Source organism: Candoia aspera, chromosome 4 (assembly GCF_035149785.1).
Source record: "Candoia aspera isolate rCanAsp1 chromosome 4, rCanAsp1.hap2, whole genome shotgun sequence".
Taxonomy (NCBI): domain Eukaryota; kingdom Metazoa; phylum Chordata; class Lepidosauria; order Squamata; family Boidae; genus Candoia; species Candoia aspera.
Window position 1 is genome coordinate 65,037,617 of NC_086156.1, and position 22,225 is coordinate 65,059,841.

The 22,225-nt window shown below is 46.1% G+C and overlaps 1 protein-coding gene across 4 annotated transcripts in view; it reads left to right on the forward strand.

Moving 5' to 3' along the window:
- Window positions 1-17,860, forward strand: part of GALNT1 (polypeptide N-acetylgalactosaminyltransferase 1) — a 96,941-nt gene extending 79,081 nt beyond the window's left edge. For all 4 annotated transcript variants that reach the window (XM_063300319.1, XM_063300320.1, XM_063300321.1 and 1 more), the window contains 3 exons: window positions 804-902; window positions 3,346-3,480; window positions 16,626-17,860. In XM_063300319.1, the coding sequence (XP_063156389.1) occupies window positions 804-902; window positions 3,346-3,480; window positions 16,626-16,772 (381 nt within the window). In that variant the 3' untranslated portion in view covers window positions 16,773-17,860. The remainder of the gene's footprint in view (window positions 1-803; window positions 903-3,345; window positions 3,481-16,625) is intronic.
- The last annotated feature ends 4,365 nt before the right edge of the window (window positions 17,861-22,225 follow it).

Consider the following 22,225-nt stretch of genomic DNA (forward strand, 5'->3'; position numbering starts at 1 on the left):
TGTCTAAATCACTTGAATCTATTACTACTTCGCTCCATTTATTGATTATAAGTCTTGGATGTGTGTCTACATAATAGTTAATTGATTTTTAGTTACTTTTAATCACTTAATATTTTAAATTATTCTTGAAGACTCATTTGATTCTGTTAGTTTACAATATGATTTTTTTTTAACCTGTAGCATTTCTATCCCTCTGTTTGACCAAAAAAGACGCTCAGGCTGAATTTATCCATCATGCTAATCATGGGAAATGTATTATACCCATATTTGTTGCACCAGAGACATGCCTCTCATATTGACTGGTATTTCAGTCATTTTTATGTTGATATTCCAGTCATCTTTATGGTGGCTGGCCTATTGACATTTATCTTACTTTTTATTTGAAAAACATTATTTGTTCACGATAACTAGATTAGAGTTGGAGCCACTGCCCATAGGATGGGAAAAATCAAAGCCTCCTCCTACCCGCTTGATGTTCTCATATCCATAGGAAATCAAAATCAAAACTCTAGAGCAGTCAAAATGATGTGGCGGTTATATAAGTGCTATCTCTGTGTTCTCCCTCCCCCTGCTTCCTGCCTGCCTTAACTGCAGTTAAGACTTGTGGAGTTAAAACTTACAGAAAAAGCAAAAAGGAGAGTCATATTGAGAGAATATGAGCCTAATAACTACTTAGGACCTGTCATTATGTAGTTACAGAGAGGATGAGTAAATTGGTCTCTTTCACACTTTAATTTGCTAATATGCAAATTAATATGTATCTGGTGTAAATAGTGCATTTGTTTTTTAAAATTTATCTTCAGATAAGAAATGTGGAAACAAATCAGTGTCTGGATAATATGGCAAGAAAAGAAAATGAAAAAGTTGGAATTTTTAACTGTCATGGAATGGGTGGTAATCAGGTAATGATATAAAAGTTTTAATGGTAAAATACTTTCATTACATTTTGAACAGTAAATAATTTAACAGATACATTTAAAACCTCTCTTCTTAATGGTCTGTCTTGTTATGATTAATCAGTAATGGAGCTTACAAAAAGATATGTTGGAAAATCATAACTCCATTTTCATGGAGAATCAGCATCTGATCAGCTTTAAGCTAGTCTCTGGTATGAACCTCCACAGGGATGGTGGATGGGTTAAATAGTCCATCCCAAATTAACTCAGATGGTTTCCAGAATGAATTTGGCAATATTGTTGCTTCCTCTTGCAGCCCTGAGTGATTTACAGAAATCACTCTGGGTAATTAGGCAGTATTTCTGTGGCACTTCCACCAAGATAACCCATATAAGCCTGCATCTCTTATGTATGAAACAAAACTTTTTATTTTTTAAATACACACTCACACCTATGCACCCACATACCATTACATCATTAATATTTAAATCAATTTAATTGTCAGTAGTAAAAAGGGGAAATTAAGGGGAGGCATTTGATAAAGAAGACCACAGCCTACTTCTTGGTAAGATAGAACAATGTGGGATAGACAGTACCACTACCAGATGGATTTGCAGTTGGCTGACAACCCACACTCAGCATGTGGTCATTAATGAAACTACATCTACGTGGAGGGATGTATGCAGTGGGATACCTCAAAGCTCTGTCTTGGGCCCAGTGCTCTTCAACATCTTCATAAATGACCTAGATGAGGGGATTGAAGGGGCGCTCATCAAATCTGTGGATGACACAAAGCTGGGGGGAGTTGCTAACACTTCAGAAGATAGACTCAAGATTCAGAAGGCTCTTGACAGACTTGAGCACTGGGCCCTATCCAACAAGATGAAGTTCAGTAGTGAGAAATGTAAGTTCCTGCACCAAGGCAGGAAACACCAGATGCACAGGTACATGATAGGCAGTACCTGGCTCAACAGTAGGACCTATGCAAGGGATCTAGGTGTCCTGGTGGACCACTGCTTAAGTATGAGTCAGCAATGTGCTGAGCTGCCAAAAAACCCAATACAGTCCTGGGCTGCATCAACAGAGGGATAGTATCAAGGTCATGGGAAGTGATAGTACCGCTCTATACCACACTGGTGAAGCCACAATTGGAATACTGTGTCCGGTTCTGGTCACCACAATACAAAAAAGATGCTGAGGCCCTAGAAAGAGTACAGAGAAAAGCAACAAAGATGATAAGGGGTCTGGAGGCTAAATCCTATGAAGAACGGCTAAAGGAACTAGGTATGTTTAGCCTAACGAGAAGACTGAGGGGAGACATGATAGCAGTCTTCCAATACTTGAAGGGCTGCCACAGGGAAGAGGGCGTCAATTTATTCTCCATAGGACCTGAGGGTAGGACAAGAAGCAATGGGTGGAAACTCATCAGAGGGAGATCCAACCTGGAAATGAGGAGGAATTTCCTGACAGAACTATTAAGCAGTGGAACAGCTTGCCTCCTGGAGTTGTGGGTGCTCCATTGCTGGAAGTTTTCAAGAAAAGATTGGACAACCATTTGTCCGAGATGGTGTAAGGATTCTTGTCTTGGGCTTGGGCAGGAGGTTGGACTAGAATACCTCCAAGGTCCCTTCCAACCCTATGTTTCTATGATTCTATGAACCATATTAATTTAATAAATGAAGTTCAAATTTCAAGTATATGAATCCTAATTAGTAGCCATTATTTTCTAGTGTTTCTTGTAGCAATTGTCATCTCTGACATCAGTACAGATACTGGTAAAAAACTTCCCACTTTACACAGTTTGTTAATGTGTACTATGTTGAGCTTAAGAAAGCGTAATACAATAGCTTACAACAGCATGACTGTAGTAAGCTAATAGAATTACAGTTTTTGGTAAAATAAAACAAAAAGTAATTCTAGACATACTGGGAAATTTGGAAAATATTACCTTATTGCCACTGGGAATTTCAAAAGTACCATTGTTTAGCAAACATTTTAAGTGGCAATAAAGGCAATTCAGTCAGCTGGTTGTTTTCCAAATGTTTCATTAGGGAGAGGTTTTATACTCTTTATACTTATCCTTCCCCCAGAGGTGAGACACAGGCCCCCTTGCTCCTGGACTTTTGAAAAAGATTAAAGACCTGGTTTTGCCAGCAGGCTTGGAACGGGAGGGGGAATAGCCACACCTGGGGATGGCTAGTGCCCTAGAGTGACTTTTGATGGACCTATTGACTCTCAGCCATCTAGATTCCATCAAATTTTTATATTTATTGAATTTATTGTATTTATAACTTTTGATTTTAATTTTGTTTCTATTATAAACCGCCCAGAGTCCCTCCTTGGGAGGGAGATGGGCGGTGATAAAGTTTGATAAAATAAATAACTAAATACTCAGATTTTATAATGAAGTGGTGTATATTACTGTAATCAAATGTGGTTTTCTCTCAAGGTTTTCTCATACACAGCTAACAAAGAGATCCGAACAGATGATTTGTGCTTAGATGTCTCCAAACTTAATGGCCCAGTCACAATGCTCAAATGCCATCACTTAAAAGGCAATCAGCTTTGGGAATATGATCCAGTGGTAAGTGGATGACTCCAAACTCAAATCAGAAGTAGGAATTTTTGAGAAAATATCTGGTTATAAATAGAAGGAAAACTGATGTAAGACATACCATCAATTTGTTTCATAGTATCATGGATGTTAGTGTCAGTAGAGAATAATAGCAGTGTCAGAAAGGAGTGAACTCCAGAAAGCACTGTGTTCTCATTTCTGAATTACATAGATATTACAGCTGCATCTTTCCAAATCCATATAAATAGACCTTGCCTGTTTTCTTCTCTGAATTATAAATTACATATATTCAGAAGTTAAAAAAATGTAATTTGTACAAGTATCCGCCCATCATAACTGGTTATTTGTACTTGGTTTATATCCCAATACATGTTGTCATGCGCTGCCTACCTCTGAATAACATTCAGACGCTGGTTTGCAAAGCAGGTTCTGGTTTATTTCAGGTTAGGTACAACGTTGGTAGAAAAAAGCTGAGAGTGACAGGAGCGCGCCGGTGCGGGGTTTAAATACCCCGCGCCGGTCAGCGCCCCCTCGCTCACGGTCACGTCACCCCCCTTTGTCCCATGCGTTGCCCTGCCATTGGTTGAGGGTTTCCAGGATCGCCCATCCTCAGGTTTCCATTCTTCTGCTGATTGCTTTCAGCTGGGCGATCCCCGTTGTATTGTCGCTGATGGCTTGGGTGGCTCCGTGATTAGTTTAGCTATTGTCTGTTAGCCGTTAGTCGTTGTGGGTTGATGGCTACTTAACTTGTGCCCCTTCACTTATTTCCTTGTCATTGTCATGAGTGCCATTGCGCTGATGACTTTAGCTCAACGGCACTCATGACATACTGCCCCCTTTCCGAATAGTGTTCTCCCTCAGGTTTCTGGGTTTTCCCCGTGGAGCTGTCAAAGCGCCACATTTTTTTTTTTTTTTTTTTCAAAGTTCCCGCCGGAGTAGTTGTCGCCCCTCCCTTTGCTCCTCCCTCTACCACGTGCCTTCCCAGGGTGTGTCCATGGTGCGCATGCTCGGGTTCTGACCTGGCGTGCGCATGCTCCAACCACACCCTGTTTGTTTGGCTCAGTTCGGCGAGGCGAGAGGCGTGGCTGGTCGGGTGCTGCTCAGCTCCAGGTAGGGCCCTTCTTTTCTTATTTAGAGTGCGTCGCCTTTGTTGTGTCTCCTGGGCGTTGCCCCCAGGTTGCCCTGTTGACTTGCTTGCCACTCCCCCGCGGCCGGGGGGGCGGGGGGAGGGTGCTGGCGATCGTTTGTCACCACCCCGTGGGCCCGGGGCGGGGGGAGTGAGTCCCGGGGGGGGGAAGGTCCACCCAAGTCGCGGGCTTGGGGGGGGCCCTTTCCCTTGGGGCACGGGAGGCGGGGGGGGGCCTGCGGGGGGGGGGTTGGATTTGCTGACCTTGGTTGCGGTTTGTCGGGGTATGCCCGGTGAAATGCTCTGGTCAGGTCAGGCGCGTTAACGTTGTGCGCCGCCACCCATTCCGGGTGGGGGAAGTGTTTCCACCTGACCAGATAGTGTAGAGTTCCTCGTTGCTTGCGGGAGTCGAGGATGTCCCTGATCTCGAAGTGGTGTTGCCCGTCGATCATTAGCGGTGCGGGCTGTGGCGTGCTTGGGTGCCATCGGGAGGTGGTTGCCGGTTTTAGGAGGCTGGTATGGAACACCGGGTGGAGTCTCCGGAGGTTGTGTGGCAGGTCCAGGCGTATTGCTACCGGGTTCACTATTTGCGTGACTCGGAACGGCCCGATGTACTTAGGCCCCAGTTTTTTCGAGGGTTGGGTTGACTTTAGGAACTTGGTGGAGAGATAGGCCATATCTCCCGCCTGGAACGGCGGTTGTTGGCGCCGGTGCTTGTCGGCCTGCTCTTTGTAAGCAGCCTGTGCCTCCTTTAGCGCCGCCGTGATTACTGGCCATGCTTCCGCGATCTTCCGTCCCCAGTCGCTGGCGTCCACCTGGGGTTCCGGGGGTTGAGGTAGCTCCGGTATGGGGACAAAGTCGCGCCCCGAGACTACTTCGAACGGGGTTTTCCCCGTGCTCGTGTGGACGGCGTTGTTGTATGCGACTTCGGCGAACGGGAGCAGTTCAGCCCAGTCGTCTTGGTGGTAGTTCGTATATGATCGTATAAATTGCTCTAAGGTGGCATTAAGAACCTCAGTGGCTCCGTCCGTCTGCGGATGCCAAGCCGTAGATAGGGCCTGTTGGGTCCCCGTCAGCTTCAGGAAGGCCCGCCAGAATTTGGAGGTGAACTGTGTGCCCCTGTCGGTCACCACACGTGCGGGACATCCGTGTAGCCTGTACACGTGGATGAGGAAGAGTTTGGCTAGTTGTTGTGAGGATGGGACCGACGTGCAGGGGATGAAGTGGGCCTGCTTTGAGAAGTAGTCCTTCACCACCCAAATGGCCGTTTTCTTCTGGCTGGGTGGGAGGTCCACTATAAAATCCATAGAGATTTCCTCCCATGGGCGGGAGGGTTCTGCCACTCGTTGCAATAGCCCCGCGGGTTTGCCTGGTGCCCGTTTGGCCCTAGCGCACGTTGGGCAGGACGCCACGTAGGTTTTTACGTCTCGCCTGAGCGCGGGCCACCAGAATTGGCGCCGTGTTAGGTGTAGGGTCTTGAGGAACCCAAAGTGTCCCGCTTGCTTGGCGTCGTGTGACCTATGCAAGATCGCCTGGCGTTGCGAGTCCGGGACGTAGATTCTGCCTTCCCCCCATGCCAGGTCTTGCGCCATCGTTACCTTGTCGGGGTTTGCCAGGAACCAGGGGTCGGTTTTGAGGGCGGCGGCGAGGTCCGTGCGCATTCCCCCTGGTAGTTGCGGTTGGCTTCTTTCCGTCGCCGGTTGTCCCGCCGTCGGCTGCGCCGTAGCGTCGAGTTGCCTCCGTGCGCCGCTTCGGGTGGTCACGGCCATTCCCAGTTGCGAGGCGGATAGGACCGTCCCAATGGTGTCTGGGGCGGGCTCTTCGTCTTGGGGCAGCCGGGAGAGGGCGTCGGCCAGGAAGTTCTTCTTGCCCGGCATGAACTTCAGCTGGAAATCAAAGCGGCTGAAGAATTGGGCCCATCGGACCTGTTTTGGGCTAAGGCGTCTAGGCGTTCGTAGGGCCTCGAGGTTCCGGTGGTCCGTCCAGACCTCGAATGGTTGGGTGGTTCCCTCGAGTAGGTGACGCCATGTCTCTAGTGCCGATTTCACCGCGAAGGCTTCTTTCTCCCAGACGTGCCATCGCCTCTCTGTCTCGGAGAACTTCCTTGACAGGTAGGCGCATGGTTTCAGGAGCCCCGTGGAGTCTTTTTGTAGCAGGATGGCTCCCAGGGAGAAGTCTGAGGCGTCGGCTTGGACCACGAACGGCCGTTCTGGGTCCGGGTGTGCGAGGATTGGCTCCGTCGTGAACAGCGCTTTCAGCTTGTCGAATGCGGTCTGGCACGCGGGAGTCCAATTCAGCACTGTGCCTGGGTTCTTGGCGCGTCGGGTGTCCCCCACCCCTTTGGTTTTGAGGAGGTCCGTTAAGGGGAGGGCTATCTCAGCGAACCCCCGGGCGAAGGACCTGTAGAAATTCGCGAATCCCAGGAAGCTCTGTAGTTGCCGTCTGTTGCGGGGCCGCTCCCAGTTTAGCACCGCTTCGACTTTTGCGGGGTCCATTTCGATGCCGTCCCCGGAGATTCGATACCCCAAATAGTCTAGGCGCTCTTTGTGAAACTCGCACTTTGTAGGCTTTGCGTAGAGCTGCGCCCTTCTGAGCTTGTCGAGGACTTGCCTGACTAAGGTTACGTGTTCCTCGTGTGTTTTTGTGTAAATGAGGACGTCGTCGATGTAGACCAGGACCCCTTTAAACAGATGTTCATGCAGTACCTCATTGATGAGCTGCATGAACACCCCAGGGGCCCCCGCGAGTCCGAAGGGCAGTACCTTGTACTGGAAGGCGCCTAGGGGGCAGTTAAACGCCGTCTTCCATTCGTCCCCCTCCCTGATTCGGATGCGATAGTACGCTTCGCGAAGGTCCAATTTGGAAAAGACTTTGCCCGTGGAGAGGTGGGCGAGCATGTCCTTTACCAGGGGTAAGGGGTATTTGTTGGACAGGGAAGCCGCGTTTAGGCCCCGGTAGTCGGTGCAGAGCCGTAGGGTCCCGTCTTTCTTCTCCCGGAATAAGACGGGGGCTCCGACCGGTGAGCATGCTGGCTCTATGAATCCCCTGTCTAGGTTTTTATCGATGAACTCCCGGAGGGTTGCCATCTCCTTCGGGGTCATCGAATAAATCTTTGGTCTAGGTAGGGGGACGTCGGGCAGTAGGTCGATCCGGCAATCCGTCTTGCGGTGGGGGGGTAGTTGGTCTGCCTCTGCCTCTCCGAAGACCTCGGAGAAGTCGGCGTATTGTTCTGGTAGGTCTGCTGTGGTAGCGGCGTTGTCTTGTGTGGTCGCCTCCGCTCGTCCTACCGTGGGGTTGCTTTTGCCAGCTGGTGCTGGTGCTCGATACTCGCCGTCGCCGAATGTGAAGGTGCGGGTCGCCCAGTTGATCCGCGGGTTGTTTTTCGCGAGCCATGGCATCCCCAGGACTGCAATGGGCCGTCCGATGGGCGTGACTACGAACGATGTGCGCTCGGTGTGAGTGCCCATTTTCAGGGTGACCGGCTCGGTTTGTAGCGTGGCTGGTTTCCCTCCCGCTGTAGAGCCGTCCAGCTGGTGGAATGCCAGCGGCGTGGGGAGGGGGAAGCAGCGGAGGTCGAGTTTGGCAACTAGGTCGGGGTGGATGAGGTTTTTTGAGCACCCCGAGTCCACTAGTGCCGCGGCCGTGGTGGCTCCGTTGCCGGCAGAGAGTTGGATTGCTGCCAATATTACGGAGCTTTTGTCGTTTCGTTGAGGTGGTCCGCGTTGCTGTCCCACCGCCTGCCTTGCCACGCGTCTCAGAGCAGGCGGGGAGCATTTCCCGCCGGCTGGTCGGGGTCGGTATTGTCCTCTTCCCCCCAGTACGCGTCCCAGCCCTCTTCCGGTGTCGCTGTGGCCACGGTCATTCGGCGGTGAGGGGGCGGCCCCGGGTTGGGTGGTTTGGGGCTAATTTTCGGGGCGGGCTTGGGCGCGCTGGTCGGCGGTCGGTTGGCGAAGCAATCCGCCGTCTTGTGCCCTAATTTGCCACACCTCCCGCAGGGCTCCCGGTTGAACCTCTTTTTTGGGTATATGGGGCCGGCCATCCCCCCGTGTGGTGCGGGTACCTTTTTCCCGACATAGTTTGTGTCTTCCGTGGTTGTCATAAGGAAGGTGCGGTGCGCGTGTTCGGCTCTCCCCGCGAGGTGGATCCACCCGTGTAACGTTTCTGGGTCGTCGCGGTAGAGGGCCCATTGGAGAACGTCGCGGTTGAGCCCCCTTTTGAAGATTTCCAGCAGGGTGGTCTCAGACCAGTCGCAGACCTTTCCCGCGAGGGCTTTGAACTCCAGGGCGTAGTCAGGGACCGTGCGTGTGCCCTGTTTAAGTCTCTGGAGTGCGCTTTTCGCCCGTACTTTAGCTAGGGGGTCTTCGAAGTAGTTTTTCATCTCTTTGATGAAAGCAGGGAAGGTGGCGAGGGCGGGGGAGCTGGACTCGTACAGTTGGACGTACCAGTCCGCCGCCCTGTCTTGGAGTTTGATCGCCACGGCGGCGATCTTGTCGGCCTCGGAGTCATAGGAGTGTCCGTGCCTCCCCATGAACTCCCTAGCGTTGGTGATGAAAAACGAGAGTTTTGAGGGGGTCCCATCGAAGAAGATGGGGAAGTCCTTTGGGGCCCGGGCGTTTTGTGCGGCCCCGCCTCTCGCTTCCTGGGGTGTGGTGTCGGCCGCCTGTGCCGTCTGCTGGCTCTCCGCTGGCCCGTGTGGGTTCGGTGCTTCGCTCGGGGTGTGGGCTTGTGCGGGGACGTCGTTGGGTGGCGTGGGGGGCATAAGCGCCTGGAGCATGGTCCGGAGTTCCGTCAGCTGAGCCCGCATGGCCGCGAGTTCAGCTCGTGCCTCCTCGTCCACAGCCCGCGCCGCCGCTGGGGCCGGTTCCGTTGGCGCGTCCTCGGGGGTGGGTTGCCGGTGGGGTTCATCGTCCCTCCGCCGCGGGTCCGCTTCCTCCTCCGTCTGATGGGAGTCTCCGTCGTCCTCCTCCGTGTTGAGCACCGTGGGGCTGTCGCTCCACGCCCGTTGCTGGGGTGCGATGTGGGGCGCGGGGTCCTCCGCTGGTTTCGGAAGTCGTGCTGCTCCCTCCCGCGGTCGGGTTGCCTCCGTCGCCATCTCCCCTTGGGGTTGGAGCTGAGGCTCGGGTCGGGTGGGGTGGGCGTCCATGGCTCCGGGAGTCCGCGGTGCCTCTGGCCTCGGTCGGTCCTCCTCTGTCTCTTGCCGCGCGGCTCGCCCTCCTTGCCCGCGCCGTTCCGGCCTCATCTTGCTGGTCTTCTCGCCGTCTACTCCTCCCTCGGCTCGTTGTCGTCCGGTGGGGCTCGGCGAGGCTGAGTTTATGACTCTCAGCTTTATGTCATGCGCTGCCTACCTCTGAATAACATTCAGACGCTGGTTTGCAAAGCAGGTTCTGGTTTATTTCAGGTTAGGTACAACGTTGGTAGAAAAAAGCTGAGAGTGACAGGAGCGCGCCGGTGCGGGGTTTAAATACCCCGCGCCGGTCAGCGCCCCCTCGCTCACGGTCACGTCACCCCCCTTTGTCCCATGCGTTGCCCTGCCATTGGTTGAGGGTTTCCAGGATCGCCCATCCTCAGGTTTCCATTCTTCTGCTGATTGCTTTCAGCTGGGCGATCCCCGTTGTATTGTCGCTGATGGCTTGGGTGGCTCCGTGATTAGTTTAGCTATTGTCTGTTAGCCGTTAGTCGTTGTGGGTTGATGGCTACTTAACTTGTGCCCCTTCACTTATTTCCTTGTCATTGTCATGAGTGCCATTGCGCTGATGACTTTAGCTCAACGGCACTCATGACACATGTCTAGTCATAGTGATTCTAAGTGATTTTCAAGGTACATCTAGACAGAGTTGCAAAATAGTCTTCCTCAATGGATTCTGAATGAAAAGTGCAGTCGTAAAAAAATCTACCAGCATTTATTTCCCTGGCCAGTCTCAAACAAGGTGCTTTTCTTAAAGCAGTAGAGTGCTTTAAGTATACTAGTGACCACCAGATTTCACTAACTTGATTGGCCCTTGTAGTTTGATATTGGGCTTCTCTGTGCTGGCAGGGGCTACCACAAACATGGTCCAAATCATTGACACAGTAGCACCTCATACAATCAGCCATGTTCTCTTCCTGTGGGGATGTGATTTGTCTTGGAGTGGCAGAGAGGGTAGGTCTTTTTGACTAATAGGACACACGTTTTTCAGACAATTTTGTTTTTAGGTGGCAGATGATACAGCTAGTCCTTGGGTTATGACCACTCATTCAGCAACCGTTCAAAGTTATGACAGTGCTGAATGAGGGGGACTTACGATCAATGCTGAGGGGGCTTGGCAACCAGCTCACACTTACGATGGTTGCAGAGTCCCATGGTGATGTGATCACCATTTGTGAACTTCCCTGTCAGCTTCCCACAAGCAAAATCAATGGGGAAGCCAGCAGGAGGTCGCAAGTCGCTTCAGTAAGTTGCTCCTGCTCCCACCACTTTTTCTCCTGAGGAGACCCTGGATGGCAGGGCAAGTGCAGGCCTCAGGCAGGTGGCCGCCTGCCTGGCCGCACTCACACCAGGTCATAGCACCCACTCCCCCCCGCCCTCACTCACTCCAGGCTGTAGCACCTGCCCACTCACACTCGTATTGGGCCATAGCACCTGCCCGCACTCATACCGCACCTACCCCCCTGCTCATCTGCACTCACTTGCCTATCGATCTGCTTGTTAGCCACCTAAGGAAAGGCTTGTTGTGACCGGGACCTGCGACTTCCTGCCAGCTTCCCCATTGACTTTGCTTGTTGGAAGCCAGCAGAAAGGCACAAGTCACAGTCACATGAGGTCCTCACTTAACAATGGCAACGAGGTCTGCCAGGATTGCCATCGCTAAGCAATGCAGTCATGTGACATCGGCCTTTACGATTGCATCACTTAGTGAGGGAAATTCCGGTCCTGGTTACTGTTGTTAAGTGAGGACTATCTGTATGTCCATTCTATGTTATTTATGCTGATATTTTCCAAAGCTTATTTCCATCCTCCTTCTCTTCTAAGAATATCAGATTATCAGCCCCTGATCAGTCTTTGCAAGATTAAGTAGCTTCTTGTTGTTTTGGTACCTTCAAGTCAGTGTTGACTCCTGGCAACTGCCTGGACTAGTCCCTGCAGTTTTCTTGGCAAAATTTCAGAAGTGGTTTGCCATTGCCTCCTTCCTAGGGCTGAGAGAGAGAGTGACTGGCCCAAGGTCACCCAGCTGGCTTTCTGCCCAAGGTGGGAGTAGAACTCATGGTCTTCCAGTTTCCAGCCTGATGCCTTAACCACTTAACTGGCTCTGTTAACTGGAGTTAGGAGGAGAGAAACTGTTACCCCTGAATAATTCCATCATGTTTTGACAATAAAACAACAGAGAGGTTGGAGGCAGCTGCTCCTATTATAGCTTGTATTTCAGCTGCATTCTGAAATGCAGCAACAAGGAATTTTTTTAATTTTAATTTTTATTATATTGCATAAGCTTAAGGAATATAAAAAGTGAAGAATTAAGGAAAAAAAGCAGAATGAAAACTAGAATGTACTGTAAGTAAAAACATTGTGAAGGAGAATTTGGTGAGACATTCTCCCTTCCCTTCCATTCTTTTTTCCCAAACTAATAACTACTTAAATATTTATGCTATACTTTTAATATTTAATATTAAACATTGTAAACATTTGCTTATATCTATTTAAGTCATTTCATCTGCTGTTTTAATTCATCTCTTGACTCTTGTGCTAGAAGCCATATTCCAAATTCTCAATCTGCTTTTCTCTGTAATATATCATATATAGGGGGCAATTCCTGCTTAAATTTGGATAAACTTCTGTTATGAATATATACTGTCAGTTTTACCATTGCTGCATACTCACCAATTTTAGTCTCCCAGTTTTATATCATCAGCAGAGTTTTACTTTTCCAGTGCTGTGCCAAGTTTGTTCTTGCAGTGTCAGCATATAGCTTAATACTTTTGATTTAAACTTTCTGGAATTGTTCCCAATAATTCAATATCCAGTCCGTTATTGATGATAAGCAACTTGCATGATAATATAATTTAAAGTTTGGAAATGCAAGTTCACTTCTTTCTTGTAAATCCTGCAAAATTTTGAATTTTATGCTTGGTTTTTCCCCACTCCATATGAATCTGTTAATTATTCTTTGCCAGTTCTACAAAGAATGGGATTGTTCATTGTCCCTGTCCAACACACACCTAATGCCAACACAGTGAAGGAATAACCTTCTTACTAATTCACATTGATTCAGTGCTTGATTTCATCATTCCTCAATTCTGCCTTTGTTCTGGCCTGATAGATTTTATTTATTTATTTATTAATCAAATTTAGCCACCGCCCATCTCCCCCAAAAGAGGGACTCTGGGAGGTTTACAATAAAATCAAGTGTGAAATATAAACATTAAAATCTCATGAAACAGTTATTATAAAATACAGTAAATAAATAGAATCCAAGAAAGGTATAAAATCCAGGCTGGTGGGAGGGACTCTAGGGTGCAAGCCACCCCCAAGAATGGTTATTCGCTTTCCCTCCCCAGGCGAGACAGCAAAACCAGGTCTTCAGGGCCTTCCGGAAGGTCAGGAGGGGGCCTGCCTCACCTACAGGGGCAAGCTATTCCAGAGGGCGGGGGCCACTACAGAGAAGGCCCGTTTCCTGGACCCCGCCAGAAGAAATCCTCTTATGGACGGGGTCCACAACATGCCCTGTCTGGATGATCGGGTGGGGCGGGCCAATGTAATGGGGATGAGACGGTCCCTCAGGTAACCTGGCTCCATGCCATGTAGGGCTTTAAAGGTAATAACCAACACCTTGAATTGGACCTGGAAGCAAACTGGCACCCAGTGCAGCTCGTGCAGCAACGGTGTTATATGTGCCGACCTAGGGGCACCAAAAATAGTCCGTGCGGCTGCATTCTGGACCAGCTGAAGCTTCTGGATACTCTTCAAGGGTAGTCCCATGTAGAGCGCATTGCAGTAGTCTATATGGGAGATAACCAGGGCGTGAGTGACTGTTCGGAGGGCTTCTTGATCCAGGAACGGGCGTAACTGGCGCACAACCCAAAGTTGCGCAAAGGCCCTCCTGGCCACAACTGCCACCTGCTCTTCGAGCAGGAGTCATGAGTCCAGGAGAACCCCCAGATTACGCACTGAGTCTGTCTGGGGCAGTGCAACCCCATCCAGAACTAAGGATGACAATTTCCCGGAAGATGAAGCACCATCAATCCACAGCCACTCCGTCTTATCAGGGTTCAGTTGAAACCTGTTGTTCCCCATCCAGACCCCCACAGCCCCCAGGCACTGAGAAAGGACAGTCACTGCATCACTTACCTCACCCGGGATAGAGATGTATAATTGGGTATCATCAGCATACTGATGATACCTCAACCCGTGGTGACGGATGATCTCACCCAGTGGTTTCATGTAGATGTTAAACAAGAGAGGAGAGAGAACCAAACCCTGTGGCACCCCGCAATGGAGGGGTCGAGGGTTGGATCTCTCCCCTCCTATCACCACCGACTGGGACTGGCACTGGAGGAAGGAGGTGAACCAGCACAGAACTATGCCACCCACCCCCAACTCCCTGAGCCATCCCAAAAGGATACCATGGTCGATGGTATCGAAAGCCGCTGAGAGGTCAAGGAGAGCAAGGATGGATGCACTGTCTCCATCCTGCTCCCACCAGAGGTCATCCATAAGTGCAACCAATGCAGTTTCTGTCCCATATCCTGGCCTGAAACCTGACTGAAAGGGGTCCAGATAATCCATTTCATCCAGGACCCTCTGGAGTTGCAACGCCGCCACCTTCTCAACCACCTTCCCTAAAACGGGGAGGTGGGAGACTAGATGAAAATTGTCCAGCACAGTTGGGTCCAGCAATGGCTTCTTGAGGAGGGGGCGCACCAGTGCCTCCTTAAAGGCAATCAGGAACACCCCCTCACTCAAGGATGTATTTACCATCGCTTGGACCCAACCACACGTCACCTCCCGAGCTGCCTTCACCAGCCAGGAGGGGCATGGATCTAAATGACAGGTGGTGGCATTCACAATCTGGAGGATCCTGTCCACTTCCTTGGGTCCAACAGGATCAAACTGCTCCCAGATAACAAGGCTAAAGCATTCCCTTGGTATCTCCACAGACCCTGCTTCATACATGGAGTCCAACTTAGACCGGATCCTCTACATCTTAGGATATATCTCATCAACCATGGCAGTGTGCTACAGCACTGCCTTTGAATGTGACAATTGCATGACTGCTACCTGCAAGTGGTTCTCACTTCAACAGATTTTGAGGAAATACAATATTTTCTCCAACTTTTTGCTTTGATGAATAGACTGGGAGACTGACATGGATTAGGGAACTCATTACTGGCTCTTTTCAAATGCAGAACTTGGTTTATCCCAGAAATAGAATCTGCCTCAAAAAACTCAAGTTCTGCTTATCTAAAAGACAGTCTGGGCTTTCCAAGTCTTAATTTTCAGTTGATCTTTGTATATTTGGTACATCAATAAGCACAGCAGTATAAAATTGTTCTTGTCCCAATTATAGGACTGGTTTTCAACCAGAAAAATGTTCATGTTGGCTGTGCATCTTGAAAAGCGCAAGAATCAGTTAGTGGACCAGGTTGACTCAGCATGACAAGCCTACTTTACCATCGTTCGTTTATTTCTCCAGACAATTTACAGCTACCAGTAATGTACTGAGCAGGGTTCTGTGGGAGATGTATTCCAGTTTCTTCATTCCCTTTTTCTCCAGTGCCATCACTCACCAGAGTTGTGGCATAGGCTGATGCTGATGCTAGCTGCATACTGATTGGGCTTGGTTAGATGTACTTTTTGAAGGGGGAAAAGACCCTTTATTGGTTTCTATCTAAAGTAATATTTAGTTATCTTTTTAAAGAGTTTTGATATTTTAGAATTTTCAGACTAATGTCAGATTGAAAAAAATGTCTCATACCTGCACCATAGTCCATGATTTCTAAGATAAGTTGTCTGTGAGATCTATCTACAGTATCTTTCTATCCCTCCATCCATCTAAGCATATTTGTATGGGTGGGTGTCTAATGTTCTTTTAGCACCCTAGTACAGGTTCATATTTGTCTCAGGTGGTCAGACAGCTCCCTTTGAAGCTGTACTTGTTTTTTCTATGTTCCTTACTTTCCCTTCTTAGCAGTATAATTTGCAATTATGTCTTCAATATATTAGTTTCAAGAATGATCAGTTATCTTATATAGCATAAATCATAGTTTAGTTGTACATTTATACGGGTATGGTTTAAAATCAGCTTTTACCATTATTTAATGAACTATAACTAGAAAACCTTTTAAATTAATTTTTAAAAATGGTAACAATCAATAATTGATTATTTTAATCCACCTTGTTTTTGTACTACTTTGCACCGTGTATTTCATACCACTCTATTTTACAAGTTGCTTGTCCTCTGCTATAGAATTAAGGATCTTTTATGCAGCACCACAGCAAACTCAGTGAACACCATCTGACAATTCCAGGAGACTTTAGTTTTTAAAAGCTTTATTTCAGCAGCATAGGAGTCTCACGTTCACTCTCTCAGTCATTCAAATCTTACATACCAAAGACCCTTCTTATCACTGGCTAGGTGCCAAATGGTATGATGTCCCTTGGACTACTCTTTTTGAGATGAATTGTAAGGGAGTGGAAGATGAGATTTCAAATTTTTCTTCCTCCTAGTTCTCTTTTATAAACAATGCTGAATTACCTCAGTTTGATTGCTGAGTCACTCAACATCACAGACTGTTATGGTCATTCATCAACATCTGGTAGTTGTCCATCTGGTCAAGATGTTCTTTTCCATGACTGTTCCATGACTATGGGAAATACAAGAATCTTAGCAGACAAATGTTCTCAATAATTCTCTATCGCTTCATAATGTCTAACCACAAGAGATGGTGTTGTGTTTAATAGTATCTCAATCATTTGGTCTTAATTAGAAATGTTGGGTTAACACATTCTCTCCCCTCTTCTTTCCTTCTCCTTCACACATACCTCTGAACAAAGAAATTAATCCTGTTGCATGTGAACAGTAACCAGTGCCTGGATAAAGCTGCTGAAGAAGACAGCCAAGTACCCAGTATCAAAGACTGTAATGGTAGCCGTTCACAGCAGTGGCTTCTTCGTAATGTCACCCTTCCAGAAATATTCTGAAAGGTTTCTAAGACAAGGATTGACTGGACTACCTCAGCAAGTGCATTTGCTACATTCTTCTGTACCAAGCAAAGGCTGCAAGATCCTTGATCACTGGAGCAGTCTCTTCTAGCGTTCTGAGAGCTGTGAGCCAGCCATCCTGGTGTTTAAACATATGGAGCTAACTAAAGGAGTACTTGTGATTCTTTATGCACTAATGTTTACAAGAAACCATTTTGTAGAATACTTGGACAGTGGAAACATAATCAAGGAAATATGCTCTCTGGAGAACAGCACAGCTTAGTTTGCTTGCACATCAGGAACCTCTCAAGGTGCTGTCAAAAATATTTCTAAGATGTGTGTGCAAAGTTCAATATTTACCCAAGGGTCATATGAAAATATAAATGGGGCAGATTCAAAATAAAAAATAAAAATCATTGACACACAATTGTGTAAAACAGGATTTAAAAGCAAGAAATCAGAACTATTAAAACTTATAATTCCAAACTTCAAATGTATATGTAGTTAATTTGATCTCCGTGGAAGAAGATGACCAAGTGGAATAACAACTTTTTATTCAGTTGCGTGGTGATCCATTAATCTTTTTTCTTGCAGTAAAGGCCTTGAACTTATTTTAAGCAAAACCAAAATTGAGCATAAATAAAATTGGCTCTCTAAATGTTGGATTAACTTTAAACACTTAAAATTTTTTCATTTTGTCTTGTGGGGTTTCAGAACTTGTTGCTACTTTTTTTCGATGATCTTAATTTTTTGTTTTTACTTTTTTCTGTGTGATTTACTACTTAAGTTAAAAGTCTGTCAGCTAGCTTTGGTCGACAAGAATTTATTAGTGTATTTTAAATTTGTTAACTGATTATGCTTTATTGCCAGATCTCCTACTACTGTATTACAACTTTCTTTGCAGCAATAAGTCTTTCATTCCTTGATTCCAGTCACTAGAGCCTGCAAATTATAACTTATTCAGGTAATAAGTAGCTGGCATCTGAATGTTTCCTTAAAGCATATTTCCATTCCATATTAGGATATCACTCATATTTTTGAATTGTAATGTTCTACTTTTTTCTAATAAAATTGAAGAAAATTGTTAATGTCTTTTTTTTAAAGTGATAAGCCGTATCTCCAAAACTGCTTTGCTGTGCCCACCCCCCATTCTAGAGGTGGCAGAAAATCATATCACCCTAACTCTTGTTGCCCCTACAGCGTACCCTTACAGGCTACTTGGAAAAGGCCTGTCCTGCTCTGCTGACCATGCAGCTGTAAACAATTAGCATTCTAAGGGCTGTGATTAATGGTTCTCTTCATCATCTAGCTCTTAGGAAGCTTCCTCTAGTTGGCATGCATAATACTCCGGTTACCCGTGCACTATCATTTTCTTCTTTTTTCTTTTCTGTTGTACCATCAACCGACTGAACTTTTTTTAATCTGGAAGTTGTGAACTGGTCAACTGTTTGACCTAATGATCAAACAGTTGGCAATAAAGAATTAGCAGTTTCATATTTCTAAGCTGCTTTCTAGTGTTCATCTGGATTTGTGCAGCCAAAATATAGCTGAGAAAGGGGATTAGCTGTGGGGGTCAGCGTGAAAGTTGTAAATTACCCTTAGAACATAATGTGAGGAGGAGAAGTAAGGAACCAGGGCTTCCCTGGAGCACTTGAGCAGTGGACATTACAAAGGGAATTCCCAAACCCACAGGCTACAATTCTTCCAATTACTTTTTGCACTTATTAAGCCAGGCTTCAGCCAGTCAATTTCAAGGCTTCACAGTCTTGCTCAATATTGACCAATCCATATAAGAAAAATGTGGCTGGGGAAACAAGTTCTGGCCTTCTTTGAAGCCAAAACAGTTCTGAAGGGCAGGTGAAGAGATCGAGGACTAGACTGAAGGGAACTGTTCTGCAGGAAACTAGCAGAACCAATTGAAGGCACAAGATCATTGGAAGAGAACATGTCATTTCAACCTGCCTCCCTGATGCACATCAACTTTGCCCACACACAGCATCTTGAGGTAGGATGTTAGGGAGAATACCACTTCCAGAGCGTAGCACTTGAAGTTGTCCTTGGGCTGTCTCATCTATGGAAGGCCACTGAGATGCAGGTGGAGAATTGCAGACGTGCTCAGTAAACATCCTTGCACCACGGCAAGGAAGTTGTATGGGTTTGCCCACAGAAAGGTAGACAATTTGCCAGTGTTCCCACAATCCCCCATGTCTTCCCCAGGATACCCCCCACCCCCAAAAAGATAATATAGTAAAATAACAATAGTATAATTTCCCAGAGTTTCACTGTAAAGAAAATAAAAAATGCATTAAGCTACAGTAGACTTAACACATATATTAACTTAAAATGAACTTAAAAAAGAAAAGCCCCCCAAATTTCATCCCCATACCATCTATTAATGCTACCTCTAATTAATGCTACTTCAGCTACAAAAATGCTGATAAAAAGAAAACGGTCCAAGATGCAGCCCAAAGTAACAAAAAGATTGTATGCCATTGGTATGCATACAGACTTGTCTACAATGATTGTTTAACTTGTAGTTCAATATAAGCTGTGTCTTTTAGAAGTCAGATTTTAAATCTGGAATATTTTCAGAGCAGAGAAAGTTCTTCTAAATTACAGGGTGACTCTAGCAATAAACATTAAATGAGGTCTAAGTTGTTGGTTGAGCATATAAGCAAGTAGAACCATAACACCAGAAGTTCTTAGCAAAGTAAACCTGTTGAAGATAACACAAGCATTTTAAGATCCATATTCAATATTTCTATTAAAAACAATATATAGGTGAGTGAAATTTATTGAGGAAAATATTAGTTCACAAGTGGCAACCAAATTTGACAACATTTTTCTTCATTGTAGAATTCATTTAAAACATTGCACTTTATTGACAATTTTTTGGCCAAAAAAAATTCCCAAAGACAATGCAGTACACTAGTTTTCACAGTATACCTATGAATTGTTCTTTGCATGCAGTTGTTTGTGTGTGAGAAATCATTGTTATGTACAGAGTTCAGTTAATTTTGTGAATGATGAACCCTGTTTTAGATTTTAGACAGACACACACTGTCCTGACCCTGTTGTGGGTTTTTTTTCCATATGCAGTTTTTGGCAGGTATACATAAGTACATACAAGTGTGTCATAGGTTTGAAGGACCTATGAGGAAGAGCTAAAGAACTAGAAATGTAGATACATTACCATCATACTTTTTCCTTTTGGGATAAGCAACATTATGCAAAGCATAAAAAAGAGAAGTAGTAAGCAAAATAAATTAAAAGCAAGAGATAAAAGAAAAATTAGTTTACAGCAAAACCATTTACGATACAGCAATATAGTTTACAGCAAAACCATTCACTACCTTTACAAACCATCCTTGCTTCCACCAAATATACACAGATTCATACAGTGCCTTTGTTCCTTTAAGTTCTCATCTGTCTTTTGAGGATCTCATCAGCTACATCCAACCACAACATTCTCGGTTTTCCTCTTCCTCTTGACCATTCACTCTTCCTTTATACACTTGTTGCAGGCTGATCATCATTCATTCTTTCAATATGGAAACACCATCTCAATGCACTACTTTTGAACTAGGCAATCACTTTTGAATTCAGCATTCATTCATTCATTCATTCATTCATTCATTCACCACTCGTTCATTCTTTATCTCTTCTTGTTTTGCTCCACATTTATTAAGTAACTCTGGCCACCAATACGAGGCAGATGTCACAGTCAGATCATCCTCATATCATTATGCTTCTGACATATCCAACTCTCACTTCCCTATCATAAATTAGGCAAAAGCACAGCTGTTTTGTAAGGAATGGATGTATGTCAAACTGAAAACAACTACAGCTACTACGCACTAGTTTTCTACCAGCATTTGTGCAACTTAAAATTTGTTTACAGGTAGTCCTCACTTAGCAATCACTTGTTCAGTGACCCTTTGAATCTACAACAGTGCTGAACAAAACTTACGACCAGTCCTCAAAGTTGTGGTCATCACAGCACCCCTGAGGTCACATGATCACAATTTGGGTACTTGGCAACCGGTGCACAATCACGACAGTCAGTGGGGAAGCCAGCAGGAAGTCACAAGTCGTGGACATGTGACATCATGCTTAACGACTGCATGTGATTTGCTTAACAGCCACAACCAAAACTGCTGGAACTGCCATCGTAAGTCAGCGTGGTCACGTGATTTTTCACTTTATGACTGTGTCGCTTAGTGACAGAGTTCCTGGTCCCAATTATGGTAATTAACTAAGGACTACCTGTATTTTCCCATCTTTAATAAACATTTGTATCAAGGAAAATTAATCTACTTGATCTTTTTTTTTGCCATTTATGTTTAAATTAACATTTTCCCTGTCAAACACAACTACTATAATCTTTGATAAATTAATTTTTGAAACTTCCACTGCTTGCTGCATCATACTGCCCAGAATCATTGGGAGTCAGGTGACATAAATAAAATAAAATAATAAAATGAATAAGAACAAGCTAATACTTAGAGCGAATTGTTCACTTTTTTGGCCAATAGCATAGCATTGTCTGCATATAAAACCACATTCACATCCCCAATCAGCGTGCCTCACCATAAGCAACCAAGGGGATAGAATACATCCTTGTCTTATGCTATGTGACTATCAAACCACACTGAGATTTCACTTACTGTCATGCATGTTTTGCATCTATCAGATACCATTCTTACTACATTCAGCTCCCAACCTTCAACACTGCATTTGAGAAAACTTCCATAATTCAAACATAAGAGAGCCAGTGTGGTGTAGTGGTTAAGGCATCAGGCTAGAAACCAGGAGACTATGAGTTCTAGTCCCGTCTTAGGCATGAAGCCATCCAGGTGACCTTGGCCCAGCCAGACACTCTCTCTCAGCCCTAGGAAGGAGGCAATGGCAAACCACTTCTGAAATCTTGCCAAGAAAACTGCAGGGACTTGTCCAGGCAGTCGCCAGGAGTCAATACTAACTCGAAGGGACCAAAACAACAAAATCAAGCACATTCACTTTATTTTACACTATTTCTAAATCAACAAATGCACAATAAATGTTCTCATATTTAAACATCTTTGCCTGGCCTGTACACTCTTGCCTGGCATAAACCCACGGTGCACTCCCCAAATTTTGCTCCTTGTTATTTCTTGTAGTTGCTCAGAGTTCTGCCAAACACCTTCCCAGGGACAAACTAATTGCCTTTAGTTTTTGTATTCACTCATTATTTTCCCTTTGTGTAAGAGAACAATAACTGTATTCCTCCAATGCTCAGACAGTCTCCACACACATTAAAGTCTCACACTCCATAAGCAAACCACATGCCTATTTTGACCATTGTGGAAGTGTGTGAACATGATCTGGTGCTGGCTCAGTGCCTGGAGGCTGTGAGGACCTGGATGGGGAGAAACCGGCTGTGACTCAACCTAGCAAGACAGAGTGGTTATGGG